This window comes from Hyalella azteca, unplaced genomic scaffold (genome assembly GCF_000764305.2).
Source record: "Hyalella azteca isolate HAZT.00-mixed unplaced genomic scaffold, Hazt_2.0.2 contig14122, whole genome shotgun sequence".
Classification (NCBI taxonomy): Eukaryota; Metazoa; Arthropoda; class Malacostraca; order Amphipoda; family Hyalellidae; genus Hyalella; species Hyalella azteca.
The window spans coordinates 22,785-40,285 of NW_025944018.1; the positions used below are offsets into that span (position 1 = coordinate 22,785).

A 17,501-nucleotide genomic window follows, 5' to 3' on the forward strand; every position below is an offset into this window, starting at 1 on the left:
GAAAATAGCACGTCACTGACTTCCATGCTGACTTCATGTCATTGTGCCCGTAAAGGACAAATTCAATTAATATACGTAAACAATGGAACGAAATCAACGTCTGCTACGTCCCATTGTATTCAGAGTGCAATTTACAGATACAATAATAGTGGGCATGTAAAATAGCTTGAAAATTGTATATCCACATACAATATTTCATTATATGTATACATATTTGGTGCGAATATTAGTAGGTATGGTTAAGCAGAAGTTAATTTTCATGCATTTTTTTTCACACTGGTTCGTTTTTCTCAAATTGGCGGGATAAGAATTTTTTCAGAATTTGAAAGTTCGAATATGAGGTTTCCAAATCTTCCCAGCGAAAACCAAGACAATTTCTACTCGCATACGTATGAACACCACATCTACCAAACAATATTAAGTGAAAAAATTTTCAAACAAGAACATATCCGACAGTGTTATGGAGTCGAAAATATTATGCAAATACGTGATTGTGTAAGTGATCAAGAAAGTAGATTGCGGCACCTGTATTAGGTTTATTGTTTATCAATTGAATCGAGGGATAATAAGGCACTCATAACTAACACGAGTTACAACCCAAGCTCATTATGTCGAACTCGAACTGAATAAGGATAAAAAATTTTTATGAATTAACACAGAACACGATGGGCACAAAAAATTTTTTATCATAGTAAAAATCCTATACTACCGAGGAATTAAAGTGAAAATTTCTTCGCATCCTTGACAACAAATCATTTTACATTGAGAGGGCTGGCTGTCTGTGGCTGAGCGAAAATTAGAGAAAATAGCGAACGAACTGTTGAGAAAACAGCGAACGAAGTTTGGGGATGATTCGTTTAGCAGCAGTAGCTTTCGCTCACGTCATTGAGTGCCGGAGTTACTGCACGCGCGCTCGATGGGAGGAGCGCGGCTACCGACATCAAACGCCACCAGTCTGTTCGCATCTTGCAAGTCCACATCTTCAACTCAATCTTCCTTCAACTCAATCTTCCTTCAACTCAATCTTCCTTCAACTCAATCTTCCTTCAACTCAATCTTCCTTCAATTCAATCTCCCTTCAATTCAATCTCCCTTCAATTCAATCTTCCTTCAACTCAATCTTCCTTCAACTCGATCTCCCTTAGATCTGTTTGTCCTGCGGCTGGCAACGCTTCGGGAAAATATAACGTTAGTTTGAATGGCGCTTTTTCATAGATAAAAATATACGATTTTTCAAGCGAGGCTAATCATAAGATATAACTGGAAATAAAAAAAACTTGAATTGGTGCTCATTCATTTCCTATTGCAGCTATCTATGTATAGTAGCTGCCTTTCGAAATTAAAAAAAAAATCAAGGGAAAGAAAATTATGATCCTAAACAATACGCTATAAAAATAACTATATCTCGACTATTACATCAAAATTTAAGTTAGAATTTATATAAATTTCAGACCTCTTTTGATTCACTGAAATTACTTGAACGACAGCTCTCCAAAAATAACACGGAGGCCGACAACAAGCAGTCAGCACCATGTCTGAATTTAGTTGAGTGCATCCAATTCGGTGAAAGTATGTATAAAAAAAATTTCAACTAGCAATAATCGCACCTCGGACGAATCCTCATTGGTTACGATACTGCCTGTGCGCAAAGCTAAGTATTTATAAGTTGCCTCTGTATTTCGTATTAAGCAATTACAGGATCTCCCATCAAAACAATCAGCAACGGACCAAATCATCATGTTTGAATAAATAAACAATCTGTCATTGTTAGGGTTTTAATTGAAGACATTTTTTTGAAATTTTAGGTTTAGAGACGATCTTACTGTTCACGTCAGCACTCTAGGAACGCTGCGCTAGTTATTGTTTGGTGCGGAGACGTGACGGAGGTACGTGTCTTGTACTAGTGAAGAATTTTAAGTGTAACTATCGTGTATATATTTACTTAGCATGTGTTCATATGATCTCTCTTGTAAATATGTATCATTCGTAGGAACCTTGTTATTTTTAGCATTTTATTGATTAGTTTTTTGTTTGCTTTCAGGAAAGTTTAGGGCTAGAACTTGAAACATTAAATAAGGAATACAAGTGGAGTTTGAATTCCCTTGGAATACGAACATGGGGTGGATTGGAATTACGATCATGAGCCGCATTTAACGCTGATGCTTGGGCCTAGTTGGCTTTCAGAGTGAGCCCACAGAATCATGGAAATAGTACAGACCAAATGTTTCTCACCACGGTCGGGGCGACAGAGTCTCAGTGAGCAACGCGGCGTTACCACCGTTTATTAACGGAGGCGCTTGTTAAGAACTACACCAACAAAATCTTTGCTCGGTCTTCCTCAATTGATGAGAATTTTGCCTGGATTAAGACTACGTAACGTTATTTAAATCACCATCAACGTGATCACTGGCCAGTAAATAGAAAATCACAGACTCGTACAAAGCAGCGAATTACTAAGCAATAACTTAGAATTAACAGTAATTATATAAATGCTCGAGGATACAAACATAGTAAGTCTATCTAGCAGCTCTCTCGTTGTATAGTATTTCTTGTAATTATTTATCGTCCAAGTAGCACCAAAGTCTTACAGTAAACGTCACCTAAAATAAAACGGTTGATTAAACCTGCCCTAAAACGCAGTCCCAAAAAATCTGCCGAAATAAATTTGACGTTGTCAGACTAAGAATTACATTTTATACATTTTTATTTATCATAATATTCTGCCCATGCAAAATATATTTGCTTATTTGTGACTAACTAATCAAGTTATGTATATTGATCACAAATTTTATAAATATTAGGGTTTCAGACCTAGGGTTAGAAATTATGGTGACTAGTCTATGAATAATAGGATAAAAATTTAATATAAATAAAATAATAAATTAAGGTAAAAACATCATCAGCAAGACAATTCACAACCACGATAAAGCCATACATCAAATGCAAGCCTGATGCACCAAATTTACAACGGTATAAGTTTCACGGCAATCATAAATTTTATTCTTTTTTAAATTTATTTATTTATTTTTTAAATTTAATATCGACAAAATTATATCAAAGCAAAGAGTGATTATTTGATGGATAGAATACATGACTTCAAAGAAAATAAATATACAGAATGTTACGATTATCGTATGGGTGCAGTAAACATTAAAAGTGGTGAGCAATATTTTTATAACAGCATTAGGAACAAAAATAATGGAAAACTAATACATATTCATTCGATTAATTTTCATTGCTCAATCATGTTTTGGTACAAATATAAACAAAAATAATAATAAACTCGGGAGCATGTACTAAGTCATTAATATGGCAATGTATGAGAACAATATAATTCCGTTCCTATTCGTATCTGAAACCTGCCACAGTTAGGAGAAGCTGGAATAAATTCAAGACAAGCTTCCAGCATAGAAAAGAACATCGCGATCGATTAAATTGTTGTGAAATTTCTTAGTTAAATGAGAAAAATCACAAATTGTTCAGGTACAATAGATAATGAACAATGGAATGTTGTCATTAACGGGCAGCTAAAATAGTTTAGCCAGTGACGGCGAATAGAATATTCCATATTGAAAATCTTTCTTTTCACCACGCAAATGCACCAGATAAATTTCTTAAAAACTACACACTTCAGTGACACGACAGCAAATTTATCAACAAAATCATAACAATCAATCAGAAATGAACAAGGTCATAAAATCAACATTCACACTACGGGTCACGGTGGCCTGAAATCCCTGAATTACGGATTTTCAAGGCGGGCATAAGCATTTAAAGCGCTGGTGCTGAACAACACCATAAGCAGACCTCAGAATCAATATTTAATCGAGAGCGTTAAGCTAACGTCATAAACATAAGATGCAAGGAATGTCACGACTACCAACCGAGAGGATAGATTGGTATGAAAATTTATTCTAAACTTTTTGAGGGTTAATCGGAAACGTACAGCAAATCCAGAATGCGTAGGAATACTTCGTAGGAAGTGAAGAACCAATGAAATCAGTGATCAATAGCAGGCTGTAACACAAATTGTAGTTTGGAGGGGAGATTGAAGTACAATAAGGGCGGCACGGCAGTGGACCACGGCCCCCACATCAGAGGCTGTAGCTGTAGCAGAAGTTATAGTTGGAAGGCAAGGGCGGCACGGCAGTGGCCCACGGCCCTCACATCAGAGGCTGTAGCAGAAGTTGTAGTTGGAAGGCAAGGGCGGCACGGCAGTGGCCCACGGCCCCCACATCAGAGGCTGTAGCAGAAGTTGTAATTGGAAGGCAAGGGCGACACGGCAGTGGCCCACGGCCCTCACATCAGAGGCTGTAGCAGAAGTTGTAGTTGGACGGCAAGGGCGGCACGGCAGTGGCCCACGGCCCCCACATCAGAGGCTGTAGCAGAAGTTGTAGTTGGACGGCAAGGGCGGCACGACAAGAGGACACGTCGGGATGGTGACCCCGTCAAGGTCCAGCAGCTGCAGTTTTAGTTCAATGTTCAGTAGCATGTCGATTTCGGTCTTAGCTGATTTCGAGTCCATTTTCCCGAGTTTCCCCTCTGAAATGATACCACGTTTATTTTGAACGCACGTCTAAAACTCATTTCATCAATACGCCAGTTATAAAAGATACAAAAATTTCTACCATAAATTATGACACAACACTGAACTAACAATCATTATTATAACAAATTAAAGAAAAAACAATGTCACCACACTCACTGGCGAGGATTTTGATGCCGTCGACCCAGGCTTGATAGGTTTTTTGGTCGGTCGCGATGATGTCGACAGTTTCGAGGCAGCCTGGCTTGTTGCTGTCCGTGGCCAGACTGAAGTAATACTCGTCTCTGCAGCGACGTCTGCGAGCAATCATGGAAGCTTTAATTGTTTTTTATATATGAAAGCTAAAATAAAGGGTAAGTGAACTCAAGGAGTTTTTGGTTTACCGTTCAGCTCGAAACTTTGGTCTTATTGAATGCTAGAAGTCGCAGCTTAATGATCATGAGAAGTTAAAAATGGGAAGCTAAATTTTTATAAACTTATAGAAGAAAACAGCAAAATTTGTAAAGTGAAGCTAACCTAATTTTCGCCCATGATTCAAAATGACAGAACAGGCAGTAAGAATGCTGGTTCGAAGATGACGCGTTTTGAATACAACTATCAATAATTAAAAGGATTCAAAGGCATAGTTCAAAAACTGACGGGTTAAAGTGAGCGCAATCCTTGCCAAGCGTCAAAGACTTGATCTCAGCAACGTTGATTTTCTGAAGTTTATCGAGTGGAGGAATTTCGGTGACTTTCTCATCGACTTCTCCGTAGTGCAGGAACTTGTGGTTAACGGACAAGATGAGGTAGCAAGGCTTGTCCTTGTTGCCGCGCCCCTTGGCCGGACAGCGGAAACGGCAACCGCGCTCCATCATTTTCAGGCGCTGCAGGCGCACCAACTCCGTAGCTTCTCGCTCCAGCTCCTTGCGCAGCTCACTGCCATTGAAGTGAGAGAAAATTAATTATAAAGCTCACCTATAAGCGAACATTTGCCAAGAAGTGATGACTCCACAAAAGCACAACACTCTGCTTATATAACGGTAACTCTGGAAAATTGAAATAAGTTAGCTTAATAACAGCATTATCCAGGAATATTTATAGTGTGCCATATAATACTCAACAAACCAAAAATATTAGCACCTACGAAGCAACTAGAATTATTTCTTTGTACCATCCTTACTAAAGTTCGTCCATAATGTAAAAATTGGGAAAAATTAGAAAAGCTATACTGCTCCTCGAATCTCTGTATTTTTTGAATGCGTAAATTTCCGGTAGAAATTAACGAAGAAAGAATTCATTTATAAAATTTAATACTACTTGTTCCACATTTGCTTCTAATAGTGCTACATCTTACATTATTTGTGGGGCTTTCATCTCCTCTTCTTCGAAGAGCTCCCGTTTCTTCTGCCAATGTTCAATGATGTCTTTGTATGTGTGCTTCTTCAAGCCGTCTTCGAATTTACCCAAGTTCAAGGGTTTTAGCTGAAGTACCCGCAATATTTGCGCCCTAACAACACGCATCACCTTGCTGAAGGAAAATGTGTTAAATTAACAATTAATTATTTGATTCTAGACCGTCAACAGTAAAGCCAAACAACATTTTCCTAAATTTCATCTTTTGAGGATGCATTCCAGACACAAGTCACAGAAAATAGCTTTTCCTAATATTCTTAGAACCGAAATTCGTCACATGAAGACATAATAAAACAATAATATTCTTTCCAGCTTAATTTCGTAGAAGCATTGAAACGTTTTGTTCATTCATTTGTCAACTGAATGTATTCATATATTTATCAACCACAGAGCCAAGTTAAATACAGTTATTGGACTTAACATTTTAACATCAACATTTCTTTTCGAAAACATAAGTGAGAATTAAAAAATGTAGGAGTTAGTTTGGCAACAATTTCAAGATCATCTTAATGATTTCACATTTATTATTAACTCAAGTAATCCTCACAAACTCAACACTAACTCCAAATTGCCCTCAAGGAAACAAATATCGGAATTTGATCCCTTAACTATGCTAATATTAATTATATTAGTACTAAGAGTAACTGTTGCTAACAGTAAGTGACTCCACAGCATATCACAATGCAACCCAAAAACAGAAACAAACTAAGGACCAACGACACTTCTTGAAATTTTCTTTGCAAATACAGTATAATCAAAGTTTATATACGTGAAATCTTCGGCGGTGGCTTTCATTTCCTTCCAAGTTTTATCGAGGATGTTGATGCAGATGCAGAAAATCTCCTCAAAAGGATAGTCGTGCGAGAAGAAAATCGGGTGCAGGTCCGTACAATCCTCAACCACGGGCTCCCCAACCTGGCGGAAATCAACGCGTTCGTTAAGAAAGAAAATCTGGAGAATAATATAATACAACGTGTATATTGTACATAGTTTGTGAACAATTATAAAGATGATATGAATGCCTTACTATCGAAATATACATGCCTAAAGGTAAATAGTAAATTTTTTTATTGGAAAATAGAGTGAATCAAAATGGCAATGCATATAAAACTCAATTTTTTGGCAGGTCCTCTACTATTAAGTTTAGTGTTATAATTTCTCGTGTTCTCGCCTTGAAGACGACAGCGAGCAGCTTGGTGAGCTCGATGGAGGCGCGGCCGATTGGACACTCGAGCGAGTCTGCGCGGTAGCAGTTCTCCAGCACCAGCTTCTCGTACCTGTAAAGAGCGCGAAAAATGAAACTAATATTTACAGGTTTATAAATTTTTGATTGGTACTGAATTCTGATATATAACTTTTCCCATAAAAATACTATTTACGGGTAAACCCTTTGCCTCATAACATTTCAGGTACAATGTCGTCTTCTTTAAATTGTCCTTTTTCTTTGCTCTTGACCATAATCTTACTTTTCTCGATACGTAATGCGCTCTCCCACAAGTTCTGTTGTAGCAGACGTTGCAGCAATCTCTTCGTAGAATAACAATACACTTAACATGGATACGCCGCGACAATACCAACAAGGACTGTACGAGTTCTATATGCGTTACCAAGGATGTAACGGAATTGGGCCTCAGGTGTCTGCCCCTCTCTATGCGTTACCAAGGACATAATGGCATTGGGCCACAGGCGTCTGCTCCTCTCTATGCGTTACCAAGGATGTAATGGAATTGGGCCTCAGGCGTCTGCCCCTCTCTATGCGTTACCAAGGATGTAACGGAATTGGGCCTCAGGTGTCTGCCACTCTCTATGCGTTACCAAGGACATAATGGCATTAGGCCTCAGGCGTCTGTCCCTCTCTATGCGTTACCAAGGACGTAACAGCATTGGGCCTCAGGCGTCTGCTCCTGTCTCTGCGTTACCAATGACGTAACAGCATTGGGCCTCCGGTGTCTGCCACTCTCTATGCGTTACCAAGGACGTAACGGCATTGGGCCTCAGGCGTCTGCTCCTCTCTATGCGTTATATACCAAGGATGTAATGGAATTGGGCCTCCGGTGTCTGCCACTCTCTATGCGTTACCAAGGACGTAACGGCATTGGGCCTCAGGCGTCTGCTCCTCTCTCTGCGTTACCAACGACGTAACAGCATTGGGCCTCCGGTGTCTGCCACTCTCTATGCGTTACCAAGGACGTAACGGCATTGGGCCTCCGGTGTCTGCCACTCTCTATGCGTTACCAGGGACGTAACGGCAATAGGCCTCAGGTTTCTGCACCACACACGCGTCTTGGAGGTCTCAAACCTGCATTGTTGGTCGCACTTTTGGCCAGCGCCACGGGTTGGGATGAACGAATCATACCCACCCACCGGTACCATATGCACCGGAGCGCGAGCTTTCTACCTTACCTCCTTCTGATAGATCTTGTCCCTTCTCTACTGCTTCTCCACCTCCAATTTCTCTAAGGATCCTGGAAAACCGGTCATTCCTAACCCTTCCTTTTCTCATCGCTCGTCACATCTACTCCAAGAAAGTCTCCTTGAGCTACTCCCTTTCTAGCCTTCCTCCATTTCTAGTTCGACCGCCTTACCCTTCATCCAAAATCCAACAATCCTTCCAAGTCCGAAAATTTTGCTCAGGAGATGCACAATGCATCAGAAAAATTGAATTATGTGACATTTCTTGAGCATTACCTCAGCCGTCCATACTAATGTGTATTAAAGCCGGCACCACAAACAACTATAACAACGTAAAGTTCAACCCACAGCCTCATTACGGACTAGTGACAGTTTATAAGTGTGTCATCACCGAAGAATGTCAATAGTTATCCTATGTCAGTAAGATTTGCAGTTTTTCAAGAATGAATTCATTGATAAGAGAAGATAAATCGAATAATATTCGCGCAACATCAGTAGCCGCACTCACTCGTCCTTGCGTTTGGTGCAGAAGTAATGGATGCAGTCGAGGGCGAGGCAGCCTGGCGGTACTTCGTTGAATTCATTCAAAGGATTTTCAGTTGCAAATCCCAATTTATTGAATATTGATTTTTTTCCCTTTAAGCCGCTTACGCCATTAATCTGAAATTCAAGTTCACGAGATGAGCAAACTAATTCTTCAAATTGGATCAATTATATTTATTAAATGCTACTGCCTCCATAAGGTAAGATTACAGAATTTGAATGTGATAACAATTGAATTATTTCAAATTTTCAGGATTACTAAATGAACACGGTCAATAGAATTAAATTCGCAGTGGAAAACCACAAAAAATCTCCTTGAAAGCTCCCGTTTAATGAATGTGGATACAAAAGAACACATGCAATAAACTAATCAAAAACTTGAATGACGATTAAGTACGATCATAACCATTTACAAAACCTAGACTAATGGGATTTTCTCAATTCAAATATACTTCCATAAAATTATTAAATCCAGTGAGTAGGTGCCATGCAGTATCATATCAAAAGCCAACTCTTTGATTCTGTAAAAATGTATTGAAACTAATTTCAAATGCCTGAATATTCAGATAACGGCTTCGAACATGGAAGTTGTTGAATAAATATATAATCCTATATTTTTATGTAAACAAGTACGCATCCACTTTCAACTTTGGATTATGGTATGCTTTTTGTGCGATAAAGCTGAACACATGTGACAAAAAGTTCCTCTTTAATAATTTATTACATAATTTTTTATATATCTCTAGAACTGCTACTCCGTTTAACATTGAAACTTACATCGTTACGTTACAAATATCCTAGCATTCACTCCCACTACCTAACAAAATTCGGGTAACAACTATACTTCTGCCACACTCATACGTACTCTCAACACTTAGCAAAAAGGTTATTCTTGGTCAGCTTAGCCACCCAATCGAAATCAGCTTCCTGTCACAAACTTCATTTCGGACTTTATAGTCGCATGAAAGTTTGAGAAGCGCGGACGAAGTCGAGTCATGCCTTTCTGGCAAGCTGCTTAGAAGCCTAAGGGTACGCACACAGTGAAAGCAGGTTGCCAGTGTGCTGGTTACCTGCTCAGGCTGGCGCCTGAAACCATAGAATACAGAAGCCTATTCGTACAGGTTTTCACTGTGAACACTTACATTATTATCCTATGTTCATTCTTGTGGCAGGTTGGAGCAGGTTGCCTGCGCGGGCAAACCTGCTTCCACTGTGTGCGTACCCTAAAGCCAGACCTAGGAGGCACATGTTGCAGCTTGGGTCTAGCATCCTAAATTTTTTAGGACCAAACACCTCACCTTGCCATCAGCTTCAGAGGCAACATTACAAAACTCGCGGACTTTCTCGGGCGCGTTGGTATCGTCGAGCAGCACGCCCCTCAGGAGCTTGTGGCGCTGCAGGTTCAGCATGAGGTGCTGCAGCTGCTGCATCAGGCAGCACACGTCGTACTCGTAGCGCTGCTGCTTCTTTTCGTTCTCAGTAGACTTGTCTGAAGTCTGCTGGAATTTGTTTGTTAATGGTCCGAAAACCACTAATAATGGGTTGTTACTCTGAAATTTGTTTAGTAAAGTTATTAGTAAAATATAGTAATCTTAGAAGAATAAATATTCACTTGACAATAAATATTTACTTGACACTTGACAACATTGAAGCATTCAGTATCTATATTCTGTAATATAACAAGAGCAAAAAGACACCTTGTAATATGAAAGCAAAAATTCGACAAGAAGACCGTTTGGTCTCGTGAATGCTTACAATTTGACGATTATTAATTTAATTGTGTTGCACCATCACATAATACAAGCAGTCAGGAGCCTTGCAGATAATTAATAGTTGTGCAGCAGAAAAGTATCTTAGCTAGGTTACTCTCACTGCATATGAATTCACCAAATATTAAACGAAAACGTGTTAATCAAACAAGTTAAGTCAGTAAAATGAATGCATTTTTTGCAACTGAAACAATTTATTTAGAGTAGACTAATTGGTCTTATATTTAAAAAAAAAACTATTATCACCACAAACGCAAAGTATTAGTGGAATTAGAACCCAATTGTAAATAACAGGAAAATTTACTTTGTATGCCTCAACTAAACGGAAGTCAATCTTGCCCACGATGTGATCCATTAGGATCCTGCGACTGCTGCCCGTGGACAGAAGGGCAAAGATATTCTTCTCGCGCTCCGTGCCCTCAGCCGCCTTGAACAGCAGCACCAGCAGCGTCAGCGCCTCACGCTTGATTTCTGCATTCTGATGTACATAAATGGTTAGCATCCCAATTATGAGATAAATAAATGCTAATCAGTTATATGAGATGTAATCATGTAAATGACCAATGAAGTGAATGAAACATAAAATATAAAAAAAATAGAAATTAAATGACATAGCAAAACCAAGTACGGAAATAAATCATACGTAACTCTGCCTCATCAATTTTGTTCTGGGGAAGAAAATTCAGATAAGAAAGCTTGTGATAATTGCTGATGTTGAACAAATTCTAAATCACATTGAGGTATACATTTTTTACATCAAATCTGCAAAACCAACAATTTACAAGCTACAGTAAAAGAAATTTGAATACAACAAGTTTCCTACCCAAAATGCCTAAATTATATGTATCCCTAAAAATTTTCAATAAAAAACTGCCAAGATACATATGAAGAAAACTTTAGAAATTACCATGAAACAGTTGGCAAGCGATGGCTCCTCAGCCTAACTTCTAATAACATCTAAAATTTGTAGCAAGGAACAGCCACTTGTGATGCAGTAGATTAGAGTTCCATTTTGTGTTCTAATTAGCAAAGTTATTTGCATTGAAGTAAACTATGCAACAAACATACGAGTCAATAAGAAATACAGCAATTGCAGCCTTCATTTGCAATAGGAAGTGTGAGAATAAATGAAATAAATGAGAATAAAATAGAAACAGAATGAAATAGATGTGAAGAAGTAATACAACACTACCTATAGGAAGTGTAGATTAGGACAGCACAGTAAAAATAATTCATAAAGAGCTAGTGATGGGAAATAATGAGAATAAATATACAGTGAACAAATGAAAAAGAATGGATAAGTAGCTTTGATGATGAAGACCTCAATGAGAATACAGCAGCTGCCAAGGTGTTCTCCCAGCTCCATAGTACCTGCCTGTGTAATAATCAATCAAGTGAAAAGCAAGTCAAACATGACAGCAGTCTTGAGGAGTCAACATACAAGTAATACAATACAATGCAGATAAATTCAAGACAATGACAAAAATGAGAAGAAAATGAAACAATAATGGAGTTTGGATGATGAGAGATGGCTAAATTTTGTTTGAGAAATGCAAGGTGATGCAGCTAAATGACGTGGTTGGACAACACAAGCCAGGTTTTAAACAACACAGAAAATATGATGATATAGACTCACTCATATCAGATATTGGCCAGTGTCAGATGATGCTATTGAGTGTAAATCAAGTTGGGTCAGAAGCATGACAATAGGAAATTTATGCACTTTTAAAAACAAAGAAAATTCAAAATTAATTCTCCAAACCATAATTGAAAACATTGCTCAATTTAATTAGCATACACTCACTTTTGTCATATGTTGGACAAGGCGTAAGATGTTGAGTTTGCTTGAGATAAGACTGGGCTTCAACTTGCACAAAGATATGGCAATGAGGAGGCACTCATGTAGCAGATCATCAGAGTACACATTAAGCTGACTTTCAATTGTCAGGGCAACCTGGAAAATATCAATAATGGCAAAATTCCCTCTCCACATATTCAAAATTAATTAGCTTCACAAACCCATTGAATTATTTGCTAGGGTAACAAGGCCTACCTCACACATTTCAACACAAATTTCAACAGTTCAGTCCTTTCCTTACTTAAGGACAATGCAATAAGTATTATTGGTCTTTGCTAACACACCATGAAACTTGTATATGAAAGAAGCTTCATCTTACATGGTCATAAAAAGGAGAAATATTTTCATACGTTTAATTACTTCCATTAACTCAGAAAAAGCAATTGGAGAAACTCACTTTTGAAGGAAGAACATCTCCGCAATTGCCCAGGCCTTTGTCTGAATTTTCAAGCGTGTTGCAGTATGCATGAAGGATGCTAATTAGCCGAGGGCTTTCAGCATCCCACTTAATTAGCTCCCGCTCTAGACATTGGAAGCTCTACAACAGAAAGAGTAGAAATAAAGTGCTGCAGAGCATGTATATTGTATAAATATAATAGATATGAGTTACATGCTGAAATGTGCTGAAGGTATGAGGTCAGAACTTTCAACAGGCACTCTCTGAGGATAGTGCTATAATACAGACACTTGAGCTATGATGCTTGGTGATTTTTTTATTTATTTTTTCTTTAAATTGAAAAAATAAAACATCAATGATTTTACTTTATTTTTATGATTTTATTTATTTATTTGATTTTTGCATTTTTTCATCTTTTTTGACTTTTTGAAATGTATTTTTTATATTGCAATTAGCCTACTAACAATAACAGTATATGGATGGCTAAAAAGGGCACTTATTGCCTTCAACAGGCCAAGGTGGTGTACCGATACAACTTTGGGACTTTGGGGTAAACAATTATTGATAAGTCTATTCATTAGCCTTGTAAAGTTTGTATGGAGCATAGTAAGGAGCTAAATATTGACCATTTAACTGGCTTCAATATACAACAACACTTCAGGAATGCAGATCTTCTAAACATTGAAGAGTCACATAACAGATTAGGTACCTGATAGCACAGTCAACAGTGCACAGCATTATCAATGGATCTACTAGTTTTATGTCCTATAAATTTACCAGACTCTACCCTCTAAACACACTGACTAGTAGTGACTGAGTGACTGACTGCACTGTTCCCATTTGATTCAGACCAATAAACCAATACTAAACATAAACTGAACAATAACCAATCAAACCACAAACGACTTGAAATGAGACTTATGTTATGAGAAACGCTAACACTGTTTGAAATAAAAATGTACACAATTCAAACATTTTATTTCCATTCACTGCATTTAATTCTTTTATATATAATTTTATAGTTGTAATTGTTTTGTTTCTAGTTATAGATTCACTTATCTAAGATTGAAATTAAATATTCTAATTAGAATACTATTAGTATTGACCCTTTACCGCCCGAATTTCTTTGTCAAAAATTGCAAATTTCACTTTTCCGGTTTTTAGTCTCACCTTAAAGCTGACACTCTGACCTATCAAACGGTACCAAAATTATCTCTGAACGTTGATTTATGCCTTGACAACAGTTTGCAAAAGGCTTAGGGGTGGGGGAGTTCTTTCACATTTAAGATGGGCAAAAATTACTGGCCGGGCACATAAATAGACAACCTGAAGACGCTGACTGATCTTTAGTTACCCGGCTGCTGTCATGTGGGATGGTGCTCATGCAGTTGTTCCCACCATCCTTGACTGAATTTCAGCTCCAGTAACATCTAGTCTTGCATCCATGCCACCTTGCATCCATGCCTATTTTGAGGCGCTCAGGACTTTGCCGGGCTCTACTGAACATTCACACTTATTGTCACTGCAAACCTATATCCGCCTTCCTAGAGTTTTTAAGCTACAGCAATAAGAGATATATTATTAGAAATCAAATGGATATTGGATATTGGAAATATAATTTCTTCAAAAAATGCCCACCCCACCCACAAAAATTAGAATTTTGAAAAACAGCAAGGACCAATAGATAGATATGGTCCTTACGCATCGAATGATAAACATCTCAATGTTGTAGCTTGAAAATCCTAGGAGGAGAGATTTCTACAGTAGCCCCTTTTTGAATGTTTTCTAAGAATTTCATGTTTTCTTTCATTTTTTGAAAAATTCACATGAACAAAAAAGTCTTAGATTAATCTTTTACATATGTGTACCAAGTTTCAACGTGATCCGTCTGTAAATAACCGAAATAAAATTTCCACAATAAATTGGAAATTTCCATTTTAAATTGGAAATTTTATTTCAGTTATTTACAGACAGATAACTTTAAAACTTGGTACACATATGTAAAAAAAAAAATCTACAACTTTTTTGTTAGTGTGAATTTTTCAAAAAATGAAAGAAAACATGAAATTATTAGAAAACCGGAGTTTTTTAAAGGCAACTTGAAAGTCCGATTTGGCGGTAAAGGGTTAATAATTAATATTGGGGTGAAAATCTTTCTAAATGCCTAAAAGGTCAATACAATCTCAATCAACCCTTCTCATATAAGCTAGCTAACACATGTAATTGTTTAATGTAGGTAATTAATATATAACAAATAGTCAAATAGTTAGTTAAAACTAAAGACTACTTATAGCCTAATAAGAATTACTAGCTAAGCTGCTAGCTATGTACAATGTATTGCAATACCTGATGCCTCTGTACAAGAAACATACAATTCATTGTAATGTAATACACACTAAAGGCAACAGGTTTATATTCCAATTTGTCATAGTACATTTATACTAAACCATGAATAACAATATCTCAAAATAAATGAAAGACTGCCACTCAATGTATTTAAATGTATAAAAAAAATAATAAAAAAGATAAATAAAATCATGATTTTTATAAAAAAATCAAATAATTTAATAAGTTTGATTTAATCATTGCCAACCCTGCTTGAAACAGCACTATATGCGAGGCTAGTGCTGTAATACAGGGATAAATGCATTAGGTCAGTGATTGAAACAGAAATTGTAAGTAAATTAAACCCTTGAATTTGATAAATCAGGTACAAATTTACTCATTGCAACATATGATATGCTTCTCAATTTAGCTACCATCTTCAATAGTAGCTAAATAGTATCAATGTTTAAAATATTGGTTGATAGTCTTTATTAAGTAAAAGCATCATGTATTACAGCCATTTACTGAAATCCAATGAATGTACTACTACAGACATTTTAAGAACAAAAATCTCCATTAGAAGATTTTTTTTAATTAAATCATAATAATTTTAATAAAATAAGACATATTAGTGAAAAATAAAACTTACCACATTTTCCAAAAAATACTGAGCAAAAAATGGGTCTTTAGAAAATGCAGCTATTTTGACAAGAGCCTCAGCCTCTGCCTCACTTTGATCTTCATTAAGTTGGGAAGTCATGATTCTGCCAAATTCTTCACAAATCCATTTTGGTGACCTAGATATATGCAGAATATCCAGAGGCTGTACAACCAAATAAAAAATAATTGTTACTCTGGAAAATAACATCATAAAGCTAACAACTGACAAACCATTCATACATATCTATTTTCCAGATATATTGTTTAGGCTACAGTTGTAGCCTTGGTACAACCATTGAACTAGGTTAGTAATGAGGTCATCTAAATACCTAACTGAAAATATTACATTGGAATTCATCAAGTAAATAACCAGCTCACAACGTCATGATTTATCCACTACCAATGAATGATAAGTGGTCTCAAAGATAGGTAGTATGAGAGAAGTGCAATTAACATTCCAGTCCAGAAAGTTAAAAGCAAAGATGATACCAGTGAAGAAAAGAAAAAAAGATTATACTTGCACAAAAGATATAAGTACATATCATGAGATAATGTCTACAGCATCCAGAGAAGGATCTTGTATTTTGACTATTCTGTTATACAGTGCACAGGAAATGGATATCAACATCAGACAAATATTACCTCAAAAACAAAATGATGACAAAATTTATAGCTAGTAAAAGAAACAGTACATAAAGAATACTAAGTTATCACACATGGTATGACAGACAAATGCTGAAACAGTGGAACTTATCCTAGACATTATTATAAATTCAAGTCAATACAGTTATGAAGTCTGCACTTACCTTTAAATTCTTGTAGTTGTGTTCATCAACAAACATACAAGGAAATTCAGCAAACCTCATCATGTAGTTTTCCTGGAGCTTCTCTTTTATCTCAAAATGCTTGAATATATCCTAAAGGAAAGAAAATAGTCATTATAAGGGTATTTTTAACAGACAAATAATTTCACAAAATAGCTCCATATTCATTACAACATGTGTCAACCAAATATATATATATACACACAAGTTAAAAAATTGGCAATAGTGGAGCTACCATTCAACATTCATCATAAATGGCAAATAGTACCTATCAGATCAAAACGCACCTTCATGATTTCTTGCCATGAAGGGACAGGATCATATTTTTGTTGGAAGTTATCACGAACACAAGAGAGTTCCCAAGTGACTGTTACTGCAAAGACTGGCCCACTGGTACTTTTAATGCGTTCTGCCATCTCTCTTTCACTGGTATGAATGTTTCAACATTTACTAATGAAAATGCAGTGAGAGTAACATAATGCTTTAGAATGCAATCATACAAAAATTAAAACTCTGAAAGCCTTGAAAGAAAGTATGAAAAATTAGAAGATAAATTTACTTGCAAGTATTTTCGAAAATTTTGCATATTGAAGGAGTAATTTGCAGTTGAAAATCTTTCAATATGGTTGTTTTGCTACAAAAATTTGATGGAATTGAAATTCAACATTCAACTGTAAAGAAACTACCAACAAACGGGATAATAAGGGACGGTTTGGAGTTTTTCCTTAATAACTTATTCCCATGAAATATTTCAAGAACAAGTTTGTCCTCA

General features: G+C 36.8%; 1 protein-coding gene and 1 non-coding gene across 5 annotated transcripts; both read right to left on the reverse strand.

Moving 5' to 3' along the window:
• Positions 1 to 1,465: 1,465 nt before the first annotated feature.
• Positions 1,466 to 1,653, reverse strand: LOC125178972. The gene has a single exon (XR_007157103.1). It is a non-coding gene; the product is annotated as a U4 spliceosomal RNA (small nuclear RNA).
• A 1,591-nt stretch (positions 1,654 to 3,244) lies between these two features.
• LOC108670519 (engulfment and cell motility protein 1) lies at positions 3,245 to 17,245 on the reverse strand. 4 transcript variants are annotated; one of them, XM_018157994.2, is made up of 14 exons: positions 17,017 to 17,245; positions 16,712 to 16,822; positions 15,895 to 16,068; positions 12,921 to 13,061; positions 12,470 to 12,619; positions 10,970 to 11,143; positions 10,195 to 10,392; positions 8,862 to 9,013; positions 7,113 to 7,218; positions 6,711 to 6,856; positions 5,883 to 6,056; positions 5,186 to 5,464; positions 4,706 to 4,842; positions 3,245 to 4,542 (listed from the first exon to the last, which is right to left on the reverse strand). In XM_018157994.2, the coding sequence occupies exons 1-14, from the start codon at positions 17,143 to 17,145 to the stop codon at positions 4,373 to 4,375; spliced, it is 2,241 nt and encodes a 746-aa protein (XP_018013483.1). In that variant the 5' UTR covers positions 17,146 to 17,245; the 3' UTR covers positions 3,245 to 4,372. The 4 variants fall into 4 exon arrangements, with proteins under 4 accessions (XP_018013483.1, XP_018013482.1, XP_018013481.1 ...); XM_018157993.2 differs by having other exon boundaries at positions 10,195 to 10,395; XM_018157992.2 differs by having other exon boundaries at positions 10,195 to 10,446.
• Between the last annotated feature and the right edge of the window lie 256 nt (positions 17,246 to 17,501).

What these genes read in the sequence shown, in the direction of transcription:
- LOC108670519 (XM_018157992.2), bottom strand. Translation starts at nt 17,145, where the DNA reads ATGGCAGAACGCATTAAAAGTACCAGTGGGCCAGTCTTTGCAGTAACA. An exon ending in CATGGCAAGAAATCATGAAG is followed by an intron (nt 16,823 to 17,016) that starts GTGCGTTTTGAT and finishes TCTTTCCTTTAG; the next exon opens with GATATATTCAAGCATTTTGA. An exon ending in CGGCATCAAAATCCTCGCCA is followed by an intron (nt 4,543 to 4,705) that starts GTGAGTGTGGTG and finishes GTATCATTTCAG; the next exon opens with AGGGGAAACTCGGGAAAATG.